This window comes from Physella acuta, unplaced genomic scaffold (assembly GCF_028476545.2).
Source record: "Physella acuta isolate Inbredline_101_S28 unplaced genomic scaffold, ASM2847654v3 ptg000223l, whole genome shotgun sequence".
NCBI classification, from domain to species: domain Eukaryota; kingdom Metazoa; phylum Mollusca; class Gastropoda; family Physidae; genus Physella; species Physella acuta.
The window spans coordinates 182046-202500 of NW_026731742.1; the positions used below are offsets into that span (position 1 = coordinate 182046).

The window sequence follows — 20455 nt, forward strand, 5'->3', positions numbered from 1 at the left end:
TACAAAGAATTGGATCTGTATTGTAAAATAGATTGCAAATCTGTATGTCATTAACTCTTCAAGCCTGTAATTATTTTCACGTTTTTTTTAATTAATTATCACTCAATTTTTTTAGTACCCCTACGGCTAAAAGACTCACATCTTATTACTTGCTGATTTAAAACCCAGACATTACTGATATAAGTTAATCATAATTGAATGTCCTACACACTAATATAAATTTTAAGTAATTATTTATTTATTGAAGGAAGATATTTAATTAGCTTTAAAGAAGAAAAATAAAGAGTTGATTTTTTTCGGGTAAAAAATATGCTTCTGTTGGGAAAATTAATTATAAGAATTACTTTTTAGGAGTTTTTATTCATAGGAAACGAAAGTTCATCCATTTTTCTACAAAAATCATGGATCGGATTAATCTTAGCATAAATAATTTAATTTTGGTTAATTTTATATTGCGGCAATGTAAATGTTTTGAATTGGCATCTGAATGGTATTTGCCGTGTTAAAAAATGCCGTTTTGCAAGTTGTTCTACAAAAAAAAAAATTAAATAAAATACAAAATTAACCGAATGAGAAAACTATAAGAAGTAAATACAATGAAAAATTGCTGCTCTAGCGTTACCATGACCTAGTTTTACGATTAAAAACTTGGATTCTGAAAAACAACGAATTAGAGAAAATTTTATTGGATGCTGGGAGCATCATTACAGTACGGCAGGCCGGCCTGTCAACCGCTGGGAGCATCAGTACGGTCTTAAAGAGTTAAATACCACATTTCTTAAGGAGTTAAATACCACATTTCTTAAAGAGTTAAATACCACATTTCTAATGACTTTTTAAAAAATCTGCCCTAAGTACAAACTACACTCCAGTTTGGCCAGAGAAATATCACCTTTAAGTCTGAGGAAGACCTTCTCTGTAGTGAAACCACCCTCATTTACTGCCATACAACTGTAGCTTCCTTCATCTTGTTCACCAACATTACTGTTCAACAAGAATGATAGACCAGTTGATATAAAATCATACCCTAGGACTCAGTGTTGTCACATAATAATTATCATTAAATTGTATGCTGGCTTTAACTTAGTACCTTCAGGTACTCCAAAGTGAAATATAAAACAACTAGTTTACTTATTATTTTTACTTAGACTAATACACTTTTTAAACTGATACTTACTAAAAAAGCTCACAAATGAGTAAACAGTCCCTATTAAATAACTAAAATAACAGTGAAAATTAAGCTAGAAAAAATGAGGGAACATACAAAATAACAAGAGTGTCATTGTTATAGTGGCGTATCCGTGGATCAAGGATGTTCTTCTCTGGGTAGCCATTCCTCCTCCATGTCAAATTATATGGGACTGAGCTAATAACATTGCAATACAGCGTGGCAACTTCTCCTGGTAAAACTGAGACATTCTGTGGGGGGATTATTACAGGAGGGGGATCTATATCAGACAAAGAGAAGCATGGAAATATTACGAATACAGTGAATAGAATTCCACATCACTAATTATAACTTCACAATGTTCTGTTATATTAAATAACTAAAAGATAACAAACAAGAAGCACAGTTAACATGATAACTAATAAAGCTTTGAGTAGACTCACCACTTATGTCTAAGTATGTCGATGTAACTTGTGAGCCAGCAGAGTTGGTGGCATTGCAGTAGTAATCTCCTTCTACAAGGCTGCTTGCTCTTTGAATTTCTAGTGTTGCGTTGGCAGGGTCACTACATATTAATTCATTCATTCATTATATTGGATGGCTATTTAAAAAGACATTAAAATTGCAGAACAAGCTTAATGTATAAAACTTTCAACAGTTTACATTTTTCTGTTTATTGAAAAAGGGAAATCAAAAGACAATTACTCAAAGAAGAGATCATAGCCTTGTTGCTTCCCTTGATACCACCATTGCACAGTATATGATATAGGGCTGACAACTCTGCATGTAACTATGGTTGTTGTGTTAAAAAATCCATGAGTAGTTTCTGGCATAAAAACACTGGGTGCCTTAGCCGCCAGTGGGCTTAAGGCAGTCGGTGTGGTTCTTTGCATAACATAGCCAAAATCATCAGTACCTGTAACCTATTCAGTAAGACACCACAGAATTTAAAAAAAAAAATATCAGCATTATTATCTAGCACTCCCTATTATCTAAGTCTATTAAGATATTTTATCCAAAAAATTAAGCTGCATAATTTATTTACAATTACTATTTTTCAAGTAATAATGGGAATTGTTTCATTAACAATACATAGTTCTTGGCCACTGATAATTTCTTCAATGTTTACCTTGACATAGAAGTACTGATCAGGGGGTACAAATGATGTAACATTATATAAAGATTCAACATTTGAGTCTTGAGACAATGGGTATTTCACAATGGTGTTGCCTCTGAGATCAACAAGTTCAAGGTCAGTCAAAACAGAAGGAAATTTGATACCGGTAGAATTAATCAAAACATGAGTTGGGATCCCTAAAAAAATGAATTAAAAAAAAAACCCACATGTAATCATGACTTTAAAATTTTAAATTATAGTTGTGACATGTATTTTTATATCTAAACACATACACTGGCAGAAATACTGAAATATATAAAGCATATTTAATTTTATTAATTATATGCATGGCATAATTGAAATGTAGGCTACATAGGTCTAAATTTTTTTACACTGTTATTTTACAATGATTTTAAAAGCTACCTTGTATAGGCCTGAGGTTAGTCTGAGTTAAGTCTTTGGTTGGGTACTTTGAAAAACCTGTGACAAAGTCTGCGCTGCTTAGGCCTGTAACCCTAACTGTATGACCTCCCTCACTGCTATAACGAAGTCGCCAGTTTCCTGGCACAGGATCTTTGATATTCACAATGGAGACATTTTTCAAAGATAGTAGCTCAGTTAGTCCGTTCTCTAGGGTCATTCTGTTTCCTTGTTTTATTTAAGAAAAAAGAAAAGACTTATGAAATAATTTTATTCTTGCCACACTGTTAGTTTAGACACAATAACAATGCAAATTCACTGAATGACAAACACCAAAAAAAGGACAGAATTTTATTTTCACGTTTTACATATGATATTAGAAAAAGATAACACACAACTAATATTTTACAAAGTTGAACAGTTACTGAATTACCTTCAGGATCTTTTAGAACAATTTTAGGATTGACCCCACTCACTGATACGGTGACCTCTTTGAGGTGTGTATCTAATGGAAGATTAACCTCCTGAGTTTTCTCGTCATCCTCATTTATTGAAAGTAAATTGACTTTTCTTGCTTGGACTGCCACTCTAACAAAACTGAGTACCTGTGATAAAAAAATCAAGGTATTTACCTTTAAGATTTAACTAATGGGCCTTAAGGTGGGGGGGAAGGGGGGGGGATAACTTGAAATATTCTAATTTTTTGTAAGCTGTAGTAGACAAGGGGATGTATTAACATATATGGTTCTATAACTATATCTATACTGTACACTCAATAATCATGTACTATAAATCTATTATAGTTTTTTTATTCATTTTAATTTTTAGTCTTCATGTAGATCTGGATCTTAACAAGACCCAATGGACATGACCTAGCTAACAAGAATCCTTCCATCATTATTGTTGATATGGATAAAAAAAAATGTTTTTTTTAGCACTTGCAATTATAGTAACGAGAAATTCAATATTTTTAGAATCAACGTTATAGAAGATGCAAATCAAGATACTTTAAAATAATGTTTTTTGAGTTTAAGGCTACATTGCTATTTATTTTGATCAAGCCAATGTTATAACCTGAAGTTTCACTTTCGTAAGACAAAATGAATTCATTAATTGGCTCTAACAGTCTAACTTTACGTCATACAGTCTAAAGGTACTCTGTGATCTAGATTTAGTATTCAAAACTTTGATGATAACATTTTTAAAGTTAATTGTTTTCAATTTCTGGGATAAATATTTATATAAACAATAATTATTCTAAATTATTTTTGGCTTTAAAAACTAATTTGCTTTCTTTACCAAAATTACTAATAATAAGACTAGCTCTCAGTGTTTCTTCCAGACATCTCTTCGGGGGGCACCCACACCGAACTAAAAGGAATTTATATAGCAAATATAGATTTATACTTTTAACTAGTCTGTAGCATTAGAAAAAAAGGGAGATAACCTGCCCAGAGCTCTTGACTGATTTTTCAAATTTTGTTTTTACCACGATCTCTTATTAATTTTAAATTAATATCATATTAATTTCCAATACACAAAGCAACCACATTTACAAAATTTAATGAGGCTCAACTTTAACTTAGTGCAATTACTTTTCATTTTCTTTCATTTTTTAATTGGAAAGCAATATATGCTCTGAATTAGCTGCACAAAAAAACGATACAAAATGAGTTAAATAAACCACTTGTGGTTCTTATTTTATAAAGAGTTTGGGATTTAATTTTACAAATACATTTTTTGTGAATTTCTAAAGATTCATCGCTTTATCGGTCATGTTGTTTTTTCCTATGTAATTAATCATAGTAAAAATGTACATTTTTTACAATAAAGCATACCATCAAACAGAAACACGCCTGCACAATTATTAACTAAGGGGGGGAGGGGGGCAAATATACATAAAAGAGCCACCCCTGTTTCATAATTTATCATTAGAATTCCAAAATGTTTTGCAAACATATTTTAAATTATTTTATAAAATATTGTATACAATTTTTATTTTTGTTTCCCATTTGTTTCATTTTTTAAAGAGCTTATATTATATATAGATATTATATAGATCTATAAGACCATACATTTTAATTTTAAATAGAAAAAAATTATTTCTCCTCTCCTATTAAAGCTAAAACTATAAAGTTGGTACCATTGGAATTCTTAATTTTTTCCTCTAAATAACTCATATGATTTTGAGATAAAATACACAAAAATTCATTTTGTATGCTACAGCCTACTTTTAACAGTGTCCGACCCCCCCCCCCCCCCCCCCACCCCTATCGGAGAAAAAAGTCTGGAAGAAACAGTGAGATCTAGATTCTAATTCTAAAATTTTTGATGCTAGATTTAGCTTAGAATGTAATCTAGATTTAGATCTAGTACTCTAGAATACTCTAGAGATTCTACTTGATTCTACTCTTACATCTTAGTCTTACACGATAATAAAAATAACTGGCACATAAGCTGATCTAGATCTAATAGTAATACTAATAGTAATACGGAAAACTAGACTCGACCTCGATCTCTACATCAGAAGTCCTAATCCTACATCTAGATAATCGATAAAATTAGATATAGAATCTAGATCTAGAATCTCGATCTAGTCTAGATCTAGACGATATCTTTATTATCTAGATATTTGTCACATTGACGCCTGCTGCGCTTTGATTAGAATTTTTGTCAGGTTAGGCCTTGACACATTTAAACTTTGACTTATTGGCCTGATTTTTATTAATTTGCCCAATAAGAGTTGTATACTATTTAATATAGGCCATAGGCCTACTAAAAAAAACTAAGATTATAGTTATTTTTTTTCTTCTAATGTGCTGCAATTAAAATTCAGGCCACCGGAATGCACATTAAAAATTCAATTCAAGTACAAACAAGTTAATAAAAAGTCGAGTGACAATTTAAGCGCAATTTCCTTAATTAATTTTTTAGAATTCACAGACCTACGTAAAAATCCTTTCGAACCTCCGCTCATTCGCTATGGTAAAATCGAACCTCAGCGCTTTGCGCTAAATCATCCTAGGCCTACACGATGCTCAGTTTAAAAATTCTTAATTAATTTTTTGTGACCGAACGAAAGGATATTTTTGAAAACTTTCTTCGGCAATATTGTTCTATATTATGAAAGGAATCGATTGGTAAATGTTTCAAGTCGGTAAGTGGTCTGGTTGCCGAGATATGGGCCAAAAACTGCATTTTTTCGAGGTTTTTTTTAGCTTTTCTGGTAAATCCATGAAAGAAACCCGGAATTTTTTTTGGCCCACTATCATCCTGGTAACTTGTTTAACATAATTGCTTTGGAACTAGTCCTCGATATTGCTTCGTTGAGGAGGAGATACGACTCAAAGCTGCGCACATCCATCCATCCATCCATACAGAAATGACGAGTTAATAATCGCAATTCCTGTAAGGAAATTGCGCTAAAAATATTATGTCCATATTTAAGTAGCCCTTTAAAAACCTTGATCTAGATCTAGTAGCATAATAAAACAGAGAGACATTGATACTGGCAGATGGGCAGGTAAGCAGACAGCCAGCCATTGTGACCTAATTAAGAACTTGTAAAATAGCCAACATACCTGATTGACTTGTGACTTTGGCAGCAAAAACACTTGACCAGAGCTAGTGGCAGCGATTTCTTCGTAAGCTCTGTAACCATTGTGATGTTGGTCCCCGCAATCTCCCGTCAACACAAAAACAACCTAATGTACAAATATTTATTTACTTAACACAAAAACAAACTATCGTAATAATATTTATTTTTCCCATTTACACTCAGGGTCGTGATTAATACCAATAATACTCAATATTACTACTCATTTTTATAGGACTACTATTTTTGTGTGTGGTTCAATAGGTTTCGTAACAATGCAACACGTATAAAATATTATTCTGCTTATTTAAGAGGTCTTCAGTACATGCCATCCTAGTGGCATGGGGGGGGGGGGGGGGATTATAGAAACGACAAGTTGGGTTGACTTCCAACATCTGATAGTAAGTAAATTTGAAACTAAATTTAGCATATATCGTAACAGTAAGGGAAAAGACAATGAATATTTTAGAAAAAAAATGCCATAGGGGTGGGAGGGGGGGGGGGGGAGTGCTAATATATGATGGAATATCAGAGGGGTTGGGAGCAGTGGCGGAACTAGAAAAAAAAGGCTCCCCCGCAATAAAAAAATTAGGGCCCCATATATATATATATATATATATATATATATATATATATATATATATATATATATATATATATATATATATATATATATATATATATATATATAATATACCTTAACTGTGTAATTTAGTCTATTTCAGGGGTCTGCAACCTTTTGGGACGAAAGAGCCAAAAGTTACAATTTACCACATTTTACCGTTTTTAAAGAGCCACAAACATTTCCATTTCAATATTATGATATTATATATATATATATATATATATATATATATATATATATATATATATATATATATATATATATATATATATATATACACATTTAAAATAAATAGCTTAAATATGAAATAATATTTATTCATATAAAATCATACACATGTTTCGCACAAAACATTAATACTAATAGTTTCGCTGTCTGTCTATCTATCTATCTGACAAGAACGCTCTAGAGAAAACACAAGGAAAATAAAAACATGCATAGTAATTCGAAAAACGAAGTATGACGTCGACACATTTAGCGCACAGAGTAGAAAATAATCTCAAGCCGGATAGTGCACACATTGATATGACGTCATTGATTTGGTCTAATTTGGTCTAATCTAAGTGGTTTGCGTGAAGTTTCTTTCATACAATTCTTCGGGTAGGGGCGAAGCCCCACCCCCGCGTAAGAACGTCTGAGCCCCCCCCCCCCTCTCCCCAACTCAAAAGAAATTTCCTCATCGATACTCTATAATAAAATTACCGCCTAATTAATGTGTCTAATCTAAAAAGTGGTTTTCTTGCAATTTCTTTAATGCAATTCTTCGCGTAGTGGCTATGCGCGACACCAGTGTTTCTTTCAGACTTTTTCCTCCACGGAGAGGGGTGAGGGTACTTGAAATTTTCGGGGGCGGGGGTAGAATTTTCGGGGAGGGGGCGGACACTGGAAAAAGTAAATAATTATATTTCGTTGAATGGGACGGTAGACATGTTTTTTAGGGGGGGGGGGGTGTGGGGGTGTGGGGGGGGGGGGGGTGTGGTGGTGTGTGTGGGGGTGGGGGGTGGGGGGTGGTGTGTGTGGGGGTGGGGGGTGGGTGGGGGGTGTGGGGGTGGGGGGTGTGGGGGTGGGGGGGTGGTTTTAGTTTAGAGAAAAGAGACAGCACTATCAGCCTAGCGCCCGGTGTATCCTTCCTCAACGGGCCATTTTTCTCGTATTAAAGTAGTTTAGCAAGCTCTGCTCAAAATTAGAAACTTTACATTGTTATTAGATCTAAATCTTTAATTACCGAGTATTGCAGACTAATATTTTTATGAGTTTTAAAAATAAATTAAAATAATTATTAATATTTGTGCATGGAGCTGAAGAGCCGCATCATGACATCAAAAGAGCCGCATGCGGCTCGCGAGCCCCTAGTCTATTTCATTGCAATATATAACCATTCTGAGAGAACAAACCAGAAAAAAATTAGTCTAAACCAACCAATCATGAGGTACAGAGATATCATACAAAAATGCTGGTCAAAAATATATAAAGACGTTAGCTTGATTCGCCAATGGTTTCTCGAGTTATGTTTATTTTTTTCATTTTTGGTTTTTATAATATCAATTTTGAAAACATTGATTTTTATAGCTATACTATTGTATAGTACGTCTTATTTAAGTAACAATTCAGAGAATTAATTGCTTTTTAATATATATAGTACAAAACTATTTAAATGAGCTTTGTGGGCATCCCTATTTTAAAGAAGGGCAGTAAGTCATGGAAGTAGTGTGAATGTTTACCTACCTTTCAAACTATAGCTCTTGTAGATTTTAAATTATTTTTCTACGCAACAATCTCTGCTATAGTAGACCTGTTTTTTTTTTTTTTTACAAAACCACTTTCAAGATGTATGAAAAACATAATTTTTGAAAAAAAATGCATTGTTTTTTGGTCGGAACTGGGCCCCTAAACGTCCTGGGCCCCCCCCCCGCATTGCGGGGTCTGGCGGTATGGTAGTTCCGCCCCTGGTTGGGAGGGGGGTGCTAATATATGATGGAATATGATAGGGGTTTCTATGACGATGGGGAAGAAAGAGAGCCAAAAATAAAGTCACTCCACCAAGTTAGCAAAAATTTAAAAGGAGACCATCTCTAGCTATGACTTCTGTTTTACACTTGAAAAGGGGACCAGTTCTAGCTATGACTTCTGTTTTACACTTGAAAGGGGACCAGTTCTAGCTATGACTTCTGTTTTACACTTGAAAGGGGACCAGTTCTAGCTATGACTTCTGTTTTACACTTGAAAGGGGACCAGTTCTAGCTATGACTTCTGTTTTACACTTCAAAAGGGACCAGTTCTAGCTATGACTTCTGTTTTACACTTGAAAGGGGACCAGTTCTAGCTATGACTTCTGTTTTACACTTGAAAGGGGACCAGTTCTAGCTATGACTTCTGTTTTACACTTGAAAGGGAACCAGCTATGTTGTAAGTACCTGAGACGCACGCCAGCTTTGTCTGGTTTATTAGATCGACCAGGTGCTCAGGAGGAAAAAATATTTTCTAGAAACTTCAAAGGCGTTCCATCCTTGTTGGATGTATCGCATCTCGATGTAGATACAAAGGGTAACTACGCAGGCTAATTAGACAAAGTTTCAAAACTTTAGATTTCTTTTGATGCATTAAAAACCAAATAGCCTTTGCTAACTATGTGGAATGAGCTTTTGATCACTGTCGACTGGATCTCAGTTACCGTGTCATTGCTGAGCTCACCGTGGGGAGGGATGGGGGGGGGGGGGGGGGGGGCACGCGGATTGTTTAAGTAGCGACGTCACTTGGACGTTAAGTTGGTTGATCAAGATTTACTGTCATGACACCAGTCATTCTGATTGCTGAACCCTGAGCCCAGTGATTGTTACAACTGAACCCTGAGCCCAGTGATTGCTGAATCCTGAGCCCAGTGATTGTTACAACTGAACCCTGAGCCCAGTGATTGTTACAACTGAACCCTGAGCCCAGTGATTGTTACAACTGAACCCTGAGCCCAGTGATTGTTACAACTGAACCCTGAGCCCAGTGATTGCTGAATCCTGAGCCCAGTGATTGTTACAACTGAACCCTGAGCCCAGTGATTGTTACAACTGAACCCTGAGCCCAGTGATTGTTACAACTGAACCCTGAGCCCAGTGATTGTTACAACTGAACCCTGAGCCCAGTGATTGCTGAATCCTGAGCCCAGTGATTGTTACAACTGAACCCTGAGCCCAGTGATTGTTACAACTGAACCCTGAGCCCAGTGATTGTTACAACTGAACCCTGAGCCCAGTGATTGTTACAACTGAACCCTGAGCCCAGTGATTGTTACAACTGAACCCTGAGCCCAGTGATTGTTACAACTGAACCCTGAGCCCAGTGATTGTTACAACTGAACCCTGAGCCCAGTGATTGTTACAACTGAACCCTGAGCCCAGTGATTGTTACAACTGAACCCTGAGCCCAGTGATTGTTACAACTGAACCCTGAGCCCAGTGATTGTTACAACTGAACCCTGAGCCCAGTGATTGTTACAACTGAACCCTGAGCCAGTGATTGTTACAACTGACCCCTGAGCCCAGTGATTGCTGAACCCTGAGCCAGTGATTGTTACAACTGACCCCTGAACCCAGTGATTGCTGAACCCTGAGCCCAGTGATTGTTACAACTGAACCCTGAACCCAGTGATTGTTGAACCCTGAGCCCAGTGATTGCTGAACCCTGAGCCCAGTGATTGTGTGAGCAACTAACCTGTGACTGCCTGAGTTGAATCAATGCTAGCACCTCCTCTGTCAGGTAGAAATCCTTGCTCCTGGCGTCAGTGAAGACGTAGATGAAGGAGTGGGGCAGGGAGGCCTCTAGCGCCGTCTTGATGGCTGTTATGCTCATTTCCGGGCAGTCGCCTAAAACAATTGGCCAGATGTTCTACAATGGCGGACTCAGGGTGCCAGCCGGCACGTGTAATGGTAACAAAACAATTCAGCTTACAGCAGATTGAGCTTGGTCAGGTTCTGAGAGGTGGACTCATTGCATCCAGATGTGTGGTGTGGGTGTGTGTGTATGGGGGGGGGGGGGGGGGGGTCAAAGCCTTGTGGCTTTTGGATTTGTGTTTGTAACATGGTCATATGCATGTGTAGATGCATTAGTGTTTGTATGTCTGTGTGTGTGTGGGACACCCTCCCATGTCTACATATACAAGTCTTTATGTATGTGTGAGTCTGTATGTTTGTCTGTATAAGTATCTTTATGTGTGCTTGTAAGACTTACCTTTAATTTAATCAGGTGTGTCTGTATGTAAGTCTGTATGTGTGTCTGAGACTTGCCCCACCCTGAACATACATGTCTATGTCTATATGTGTTTCTGCATGTGGGTCTGTGTGCGTGTCTGTATCTGTGTCTGTATGTGTGTCAGTATGTGTGTCTATATGTGTGTCAGTATGTGTGTCAGTATGTGTGTCTGTATGTGTGTCTGTATGTTTGTCTGTATGTGTTTCTGTATGTGGGTCTATATGTCGGTCTGTATGTGTGTCTGTATGTGTGTAGACACTTACCTCCACCCTGCACATACATGTCTATGTCGGTCTGTGTTTCTGTATGTGGGTCTATACAGGGGCGTAGCGAGGGGGGGGGCGGGGGTGCGGACCGCACCGGGTGACACCATTTAGGGGGGTGACACCAAGGCAAAAAATAGCAAAATATATAGAGAAAAACTTGAGGGGGGGTGCAAATCGAAAGTTTGAGGGGGGGGGGGGGTGCAAATCGAAAGTTCGAGGGGGGATGCAAATCGAAAACTTGAAAGTTTGCCCCCGGGAAGGGTCGCAACGCCTCTGGGGGGGGGGTGACACCATTAAGTGCCGCACCGGGTGACACCCGACCTCGCTACGCCACTGGGTCTATATGAGTGTCTGTATGTATGTAGACACTTACCCCTACTCTGCAAATACAAGCTTATGTCTATATGTGTGTCTGTATGTATGTCTGTATGTGTGTAGACACTTACCCCCAACATGCACATACATTTCTATGTCGGTCTGTGTGTCTGTATGTGTTTCTATATGTGTGTAGACACTTACCCCACCCTGCACATACAGGTCTATGTCTGTATGTGTGTCTGCATGTATGTCTGTATGTGTGTAGACACTTACCCCCACCCTGCACATACAGGTTACGAAGCTCGGCCTGAAACTGCTCAGGGTCTGACGTCACCAGTACAGGGCCGACCACTGTGGACAAAGTAAAAAAAAAGTTTTCGTCTGCTAAGCAAAACAAACAGGTTGTCAGGTTGTCCAGTCAGGTTGTCCAGTCAGGTTGTCAGGTTGTCCAGTCAGGTTGTCCAGTCAGGTTGTCCAGTCAGGTTGTCCAGTCAGGTTGTCAGGTTGTCCAGTCAGGTTGTCCAGTCAGGTTGTCCAGTCAGGTTGTCCAGTCAGGTTGTCAGGTTGTCCAGTCAGGTTGTCTGGTTGTCCAGTCAGGTTGTCCAGTCAGGTTGTCCAGTCAGGTTGTCCAGTCAGGTTGTCAGGTTGTCCAGTCAGGTTGTCAGGTTGTCCAGTCAGGTTGTCAGGTTGTCCTGTCAGGTTGTCAGGTTGTCCAGTCAGGTTGTCCAGTCAGGTTGTCCAGTCAGGTTGTCCAGTCAGGTTGTCCAGTCAGGTTGTCCAGTCAGGTTGTCCAGTCAGGTTGTCCAGTCAGGTTGTCCAGTCAGGTTGTCCAGTCAGGTTGTCCAGTCAGGTTGTCAGGTTGTCCAGTCAGGTTGTCCAGTCAGGTTGTCCAGTCAGGTTGTCCAATCAGGTTTTCCAATCAGGTTGTCCAGTCAGGTTGTCAGGTTGTCCAGTCAGGTTGTCCAGTCAGGTTGTCCAGTCAGGTTGTCCAGTCAGGTTGTCCAGTCAGGTTGTCCAGTCAGGTTGTCCAGTCAGGTTGTCAGGTTGTCCAATCAGGTTGTCAGGTTGTCCAGTCAGGTTGTCCAGTCTGGTTGTCAGGTTGTCAGGTTGTCCAGTCAGGTTGTCCAGTCAGGTTGTCCAGTCAGGTTGTCCAGTCAGGTTGTCCAGTCAGGTTGTCCAGTCAGGTTGTCCAGTCAGGTTTTCAGGTTGTCCAGTCAGGTTGTCCAGTCAGGTTGTCTAGTCAGGTTGTCCAGTCAGGTTGTCCAGTCAGGTTGTCAGGTTGTCCAATCAGGTTGTCCAGTCAGGTTGTCCAATCAGATTGTCAGGTTGTCCAGTCAGGTTGTCCAATCAGATTTTCAGGTTGTCCAGTCAGGTTGTCAGGTTGTCCAGTCAGGTTGTCCAGTCAGGTTGTCCAGTCAGGTTGTCCAGTCAGGTTGTCCAGTCAGGTTGTCCAGTCAGGTTGTCCAGCCAATTATTCCTTTTTAGTCACCCACAGAGATCCATTCTCTATGATATCAACTAATGTGTCAACAAGTATAAAAAAAAATTCATAAAAAACGTTTTAATAACAAGCTTTTATGTAATGATGCACTAAAAAGTAGAAAATAAATTATAGACTACTATTTAAATAACTATAAAGAAAAGCGTTGGTCACTTTAGTATCTATTGGATACCTTTACTAATGTTAAGGAAGACACCCACGCTTTTCTTTATAGTTATTTAAATAGTAGTCTATAATTTATTTTCTACTTTTTAGTGCATCATTACATAAAAGCTTGTTATTAAAACGTTTTTTATGAATTTTTTTTTCAGTACTTTACATGTTTTATTTACAATAGAGTTACATGACTAAAAACCATTGCGCGCCTACTGAACATCACGTTCAGTAGGCGCGCAATGGTTTTTGAACGCAGCCATTACGTGATGGCGCAGCTATTGAAGGTGATGACGCGTGTGGTGTGGTTGGCTAGACATGCCTACTAATTCGGTCCAAATTTTAATTAATTCATAAAAAATTAATTAGTCATCCAATTAAGTCAAATTTAGTTTCAGATTGCATTGTCTTCATGTCTTGACCCACGTGCTAACTTTGAATCGTATCGGTCAAGTAGAACTGTCCGAATTTTCACTCCTGCGTTTCCGTCTAGACAGACAGACAGAGGAAGTGAGTTAAATAAAAGCTTGTAAAAAAAAATTCATAAAAAACGTTTTAATAACAAGCTTTTATGTAATGATGCACTAAAAAGTAGAAAATAAATTATAGACTACTATTTAAATAACTATAAAGAAAAGCGTGGGTCACTTTAGTATCTATTGGATACCTTTACTAATGTTAAGGAAGACACCCACGCTTTTCTTTATAGTTATTTAAATAGTAGTCTATAATTTATTTTCTACTTTTTAGTGCATCATTACATAAAAGCTTGTTATTAAAACGTTTTTTATGAATTTTTTTTTCAGTACTTTACATGTTTTATTTAAAATAGAGTTACATGACTAAAAACCATTGCGCGCCTACTGAACATCACGTTCAGTAGGCGCGCAATGGTTTTTGAACGCAGCCATTACGTGATGGCGCAGCTATTGAAGGTGATGACGCGTGTGGTGTGGTTGGCTAGACATGCCTACTAATTCGGTCCAAATTTTAATTAACTCATAAAAAATTAATTAGGCATCCAATTAAGTCAAATTTAGTTTCAGATTGCATTGTCTTCATGTCTTGACCCACGTGTCAAATGTGAATCGTATCAGTGGCGGAACTAGAAAAGGAGGGCCACCCCGCAAATAAATTTTCTGGGCCCCCCATATATATATATATATATATATATATATATATATATATATATATATATATATATATATATATATATATAAACACAGAATACAAACATTGGATACTCATTTCTGGCCTGATTGGGTTTTGAGAAAAATAATTTTTTTTAAATTTAGACAAATTAGGCCTACATGTCATGTGTGTGAGTGCATTAGTCCAGGGGTCGGCAACCTTTTGAAGCAGAAGAGCCAAAAGTTACAATTGTCAAAATTTCCCTGATTTTAAAGAGCCACTAACATATTTTTATTTTAAATATTTTTTTTTTACTAAGAATATTAGTATTTGCGCAAGGAGCTGGAGAGCCGCATCTTGATATCAAAAGAGCCGCATGCGGCTCGCGAGCCGCAGGTTGCCGACCCCTGCATTAGTCTGTTTTGAATTATTTTTTTTAGTTTTTTTTAGCTTATTTAATATGTTTGACTATCCTCAACAGTCAAGCCAGTCAAAAGAATATAAAGCTTTAAAGCTTTGTATGTGTAATGGTTTCTCGTGTTATGTTTATTTTCATGTTTTTTTTAATTTATATTTTTCGTTTTAAATATGTTTCCGTTTTATGCTATGTCATTCTTTAGTATGTTTTTTTACAAGTAATAATTAAGAAAAGTAATTGCTTTTTAATTTGTTTAGTACAAATATATCAAAAGGAGCTTATACACCCCTATTTAACTATTTAAAAAAAAAGGGAAATAAGTCTTGGAAGTGTTTTGAACGTTTGCCTATATTTCACACTACAGATCAGGCATATATTTTTTTACACAACAGCATATGTTAGCTACTGTATAACATCATTACTGTAGTAGATCTGTTTGTTATTTACAAAAGCTTTTATTTCAAGTCAAGAATGCAAGAAAATTAATTTTTTTAACTATAAAAATGTATTATGGTCGGCCATGGGCCCCTAAATGGTGTGGGCCCCCCCGCAAAGCGGGGTCTGGCGGCACTGTAGTTCCGCCCCTGAATCGTATCGGTCAAGTAGAACTGTCCGAATTTTCACTCCTGCGTTTCCGTCTAGACTGACGACTGACGACTGACGAGGAAGTGAGTTAAATAAAAGCTTGTAAAAAGAACTACAGTTTTCAAATAGTTATTAAATATATAAGATATAAGTTTTTTAAAATGACAGTTTATAAACACAAAACTAATTAGACACTAATTAGACCCTACTTCCATTTTACTAGCTTTGTTTTTGTTGTATCTTTAAAAGCAGGACCAGGGCTATAGAATAATAGATCGTGAATGACTTAGATATGAAGTCATGTCAGTATCACATCACTAGGTGTGACGTCATACTAATACAACATTACAAAATACGATGTTATGTCTCTATCATCATTTCAGTTGCCAGACATAGATTGATCAAACATAGACAGAGATAGGTCAAACATAGACAGAGATAGGTCAAACATAGACAGAGATAGGTCAAACATAGACAGAGATTGGTCAAACATAGACAGAGATTGGTCAAACATAGACAGAGATTGGTCAAACATAGACAGAGATTGGTCAAACATAGACAGAGATTGGTCAAACATAGACAGAGATTGGTCAAACATAGACAGAGATTGGTCAAACATAGACAGAGACTGGTCAAACATAGACAGAGATAGGTCAAACATAGACAGAGATTGGTCAAACATAGACAGAGATTGGTCAAACATAGACAGAGATAGGTCAAACATAAACAGAGATTGGTCAAACATAGACAGATATAGGTCAAACATAGATAGAGATTGGTCTAACATAGACAGAGATTGGTCAAACATAGACAGAAATTGGTCAACCATAGACAGAGATTGGTCAAACATAGACAGAGATAGGTCAAACATAGACAGAGATTGGTCAAACATAGACAGAGATAGGTCAAACATAGACAGAGATTGGTCAAACATAGACAGAGATTGGTCAAACACGAAAAGAGATTGGTCAAACATAGACAGACATTGGTCAAATATAGACAGAGATTGATCAAACATAGACAGAGATTGGTCCAACATAGACAGAGATTGGTCAAACATAAGATCCTGCATAGTACAATCTTACAAGACTAAACGTAAATTTTTGGCCTAAGAAAGCAGAAAATCCAGACAGTTTCGTCATCAATTAGTGCCACCCCTTTAATGATTCTAGCGACATTAATTGAGCAGATAAAATATTCGACTCCGCAATAGACATAGACGTAAAGCCCTCGTCTGCTGGATGAGTTCAACCTCACCACTGGGTGAGTTCAACCTCACCACTGGGTGAGTTCAACCTCACCACTGGATGAGTTCAACCTCACCACTGGATGAGTTCAACCTCACCACTGGATGAGTTCAACCTCATCACTGGGTGAGTTTAACCTCATCACTGGGTGAGTTCAACAGCCGAGAGAAAACCCCACTTGAAACAGCCGAGAGAAAAGCCCACTTGAAACAGCCGAGAGAAAACCCCACTTGAAACAGCCGAGAGAAACCCCCACTTCAAACAGCCGAGAGAAAAGCCCACTTCAAACAGCCGAGAGAAAAGCCCACTTGAAACAGCCGAGAGAAAACCCCACTTGAAACAGCCGAGAGAAAACCCCACTTGAAACAGCCGAGAGAATGTGACGCCGGCTGATATCTGACAGGGACGATAACCCAGCCTTTGTCCCGCCATTCATTCCCTTCATTCCCTTCATACAAACCCGCGACCTGCGCAGTTAGCTGCAGTCCTAATTCACCGCTTGTTTTTTCTTATTTTTACAAGCACTTATTAAAACTAAAGACATGCATCTCAAGGGGGGGGGGGGGGGGAAGCTAGGCCCTGTTCACAACATGTGTAGCTACCGAGATGAGAGGGGGGTGTAGTTAGAACTCGTGTAGTGTAACGCTGTAACTGACAGTTGCGACACAACTGAGATTAGTGACATTAGATGACATATGTCATTGATAATGAAAGTGATAATGGCTGCAGATATCAAGGCAACTTGATCTCCAGATCTGGCTAAACTAAGTCGGTATTTCAGGCCAGATTTTTAGCTGCTAGGTGTTTTCAAACCCTCCACACACTATAGCACACACCCCTCCACACACAATAGCACACACCCCTCCACACAATAGCACACACCCCACCACACACTATAGCACACACCCCTCCACACACTATAGCACACACCCCTCCACACACTATAGCACACACCCCTCCACACATTATAGCACACACCCCTCCACACACTATAGCACACACCCCTCCACACACAATAGCACACACCCCTCCACACACTATAGCACACACCCCTCCACACACTATAGCACACACCCCTCCACACACTATAGCACACACCCCTCCACACATTATAGCACACACCCCTCCACACACTATAGCACACACCCCTCCACACACAATAGCACACACCCCTCCACACACTATAGCACACACCCCTCCACACACTATAGCACACACCCCTCCACACACTATAGCACACACCCCTCCACACACTATAGCACACACCCCTCCACACACTATAGCACACACCCCTCCACACACAATAGCACACACCCCTCCCCACAGCAACAACCCGCACCCCTCCCCAACCTTGCCATGAAAATGCCCCTGCATGTATGGCATGCTATGCCATAAAAAGGTTCATGGATATAGATAAAAGGGTTTACAGATATAGATAAAAGGGTTTACATATATAGATAAAAGAGTTTACAGATATAGAGAAAAGGGTTTACATATATAGATAAAAGGGTTTACAGATATAGATAAAAGGGTTTACAGATATAGATAAAAGGGTTTACGGATATAGATAAAAGGGTTTACGGATATAGATAAAAGGGTTTACAGATATAGATAAAAGGGTTCACGGATATAGATAAAAGGGTTTACAGATATAGAGAAAAGGGTTCACGGATATAGATAAAAGGGTTTACAGATATAGATAAAAGGGTTTACAGATATAGATAAAAGGGTTTACAGATATAGATAAAAGGGTTCACGGATATAGATAAAAGGGTTTACAGATATAGATAAAAGGGTTTACAGATATAGATAAAAGGGTTCACGGATATAGATAAAAGGGTTTACAGATATAGATAAAAGGGTTTACAGATATAGATAAAAGGGTTTACAGATATAGATAAAAGGGTTCACGGATATAGATAAAAGGGTTTACAGATATAGATAAAAGGGTTTACAGATATAGATAAAAGGGTTCATGTATATGGATAAAAGGGTTTACAGATATAGAGAAAAGGGTTTACAGATATAGATAAAAGGCTTTACAGATATAGATAAAAGGGTTTACAGATATAGAGAAAAGGGTTTACAGATATAGATAAAAGGTTTACAGATATAGATAAAAGGGTTCATGGATATAGATAAAAAGGTTTACAGATATAGATAAAAGGGTTTACAGTATAGACAAAAGGGTTCACGGATATAGATAAAAGGGTTTACAGATATAGATAAAAAGGTTTACAGATATAGATAAAAGGGTTTACAGTATAGACAAAAGGGTTCACGGATATAGATAAAAGGGTTCACGGATATAGATAAAAGGGTTCACGGATATAGATAAAAGGGTTCACTGATATAGATAAAAGGGTTTACAGATATAGATAAAAGGGTTCACGGATATAGATAAAAGGGTTCACGGATATAGATAAAAGGGTTTACAGATATAGATAAAAGGGTTCACAGATATAGATAAAAGGGTTAATAGATATATATGAAAGGGTTAACCAAAAAATATCCAGAACTTAGCGGTAGTAAGAGAAAGCTAGCATTGTCACGTCATAGATTATAAGCTAAGACAGGTGTGCTAAGGACTAAGGCTTAAGCTTGTATGTGTCTGTGAAAAACCTTTCTGTTAAAGACCATTACCTGTGTGTTTAGTAATCATCATAAACCCGGCATTGCCCACCCAAACCACAACCAACCAAAACCAAAACAACAAAACGCAAACATAACGCTAACACAATTACAAATACAAACGAAAACAAAAACCTAACAACAAACCCAACCACAACCACAAACACCAATACAAACACAAAGAAAAAACAAACAAAAAAGCAAACGAAAACAAAAACCTAACAACAAACCCAACCACAACCACAAACACCAATACCAACACAAAAAAACAACGAAAAAGCAAACGAAAACAAACCAAATCCAAACGCAAAACCAACCAAAAACACAAATACAAACCTAAAGAAAAAACACAAACAAAAACGAAAAAAAGAAAGAACAAAAACGAACCAAATCAAAACGCAACCACTAACGCAAACCCACCTAAACCCAAAAAAAAAACACTAACGCGAACATAAACGCCCGGGGCGGAATCACCTGTTTTAGCTTAATGAACGACTATAGTACCCCAACTTATTCATAGTCTTTTGCACTCACTTAAACGAACGCGCCTGTTTCAATTTAATGAACAATTATAATACTCCAAGCTTATCCGTAAAATACCTACAACATTTGCACTTGATCAATCCCCGCTAATTATGTAATTATTTTTTTTCCCAACACCAAAACAAAGTAATAAAAAGTAAATTCTTTTCCACTAATGCAATGGTTTTATAAAGGGAAGTAATTGTGTTTTCCTAATTTATCAAAGGGAAGTAAGTGCTATAGGACTAAATAAAGACATAATTAGAATTTTTGTAAAAGATTATATTTTTTAAAAACTTTTGTTTAATGAACATGCCGAAAATTATTATTATCAGTTTGAAAAATGAAAATTATTTCCCAACACTTTCAATAATAATTTTTTAACTCATAAATTTAGACAAATGCGCACGATAATAGTCTAACACTTTAATCCATTGAAGTACGTCAACGACAAATATATTTATTTTTACATACAGAATTGAGCTTTATATATCTACTAGCCGTCCCGGCCAGGCCCTG

The 20455-nt window shown here is 37.5% G+C and overlaps 1 protein-coding gene across 1 annotated transcript in view; it reads right to left on the reverse strand.

Moving 5' to 3' along the window:
* The window catches only part of LOC131937821 (hemicentin-1), an 87341-nt gene that overhangs the window by 63990 nt on the left and 2896 nt on the right, over positions 1–20455 (reverse strand). The window contains exons 2-11 of the mRNA XM_059295485.1: positions 12022–12099; positions 10628–10779; positions 6287–6409; positions 3139–3310; positions 2709–2933; positions 2298–2482; positions 1874–2091; positions 1612–1733; positions 1265–1448; positions 893–984 (exon numbers count right to left, since the gene is read on the reverse strand). Coding sequence (XP_059151468.1) covers positions 893–984; positions 1265–1448; positions 1612–1733; positions 1874–2091; positions 2298–2482; positions 2709–2933; positions 3139–3310; positions 6287–6409; positions 10628–10779; positions 12022–12099 — 1551 coding nt within the window. The remainder of the gene's footprint in view (positions 1–892; positions 985–1264; positions 1449–1611; positions 1734–1873; positions 2092–2297; positions 2483–2708; positions 2934–3138; positions 3311–6286; positions 6410–10627; positions 10780–12021; positions 12100–20455) is intronic.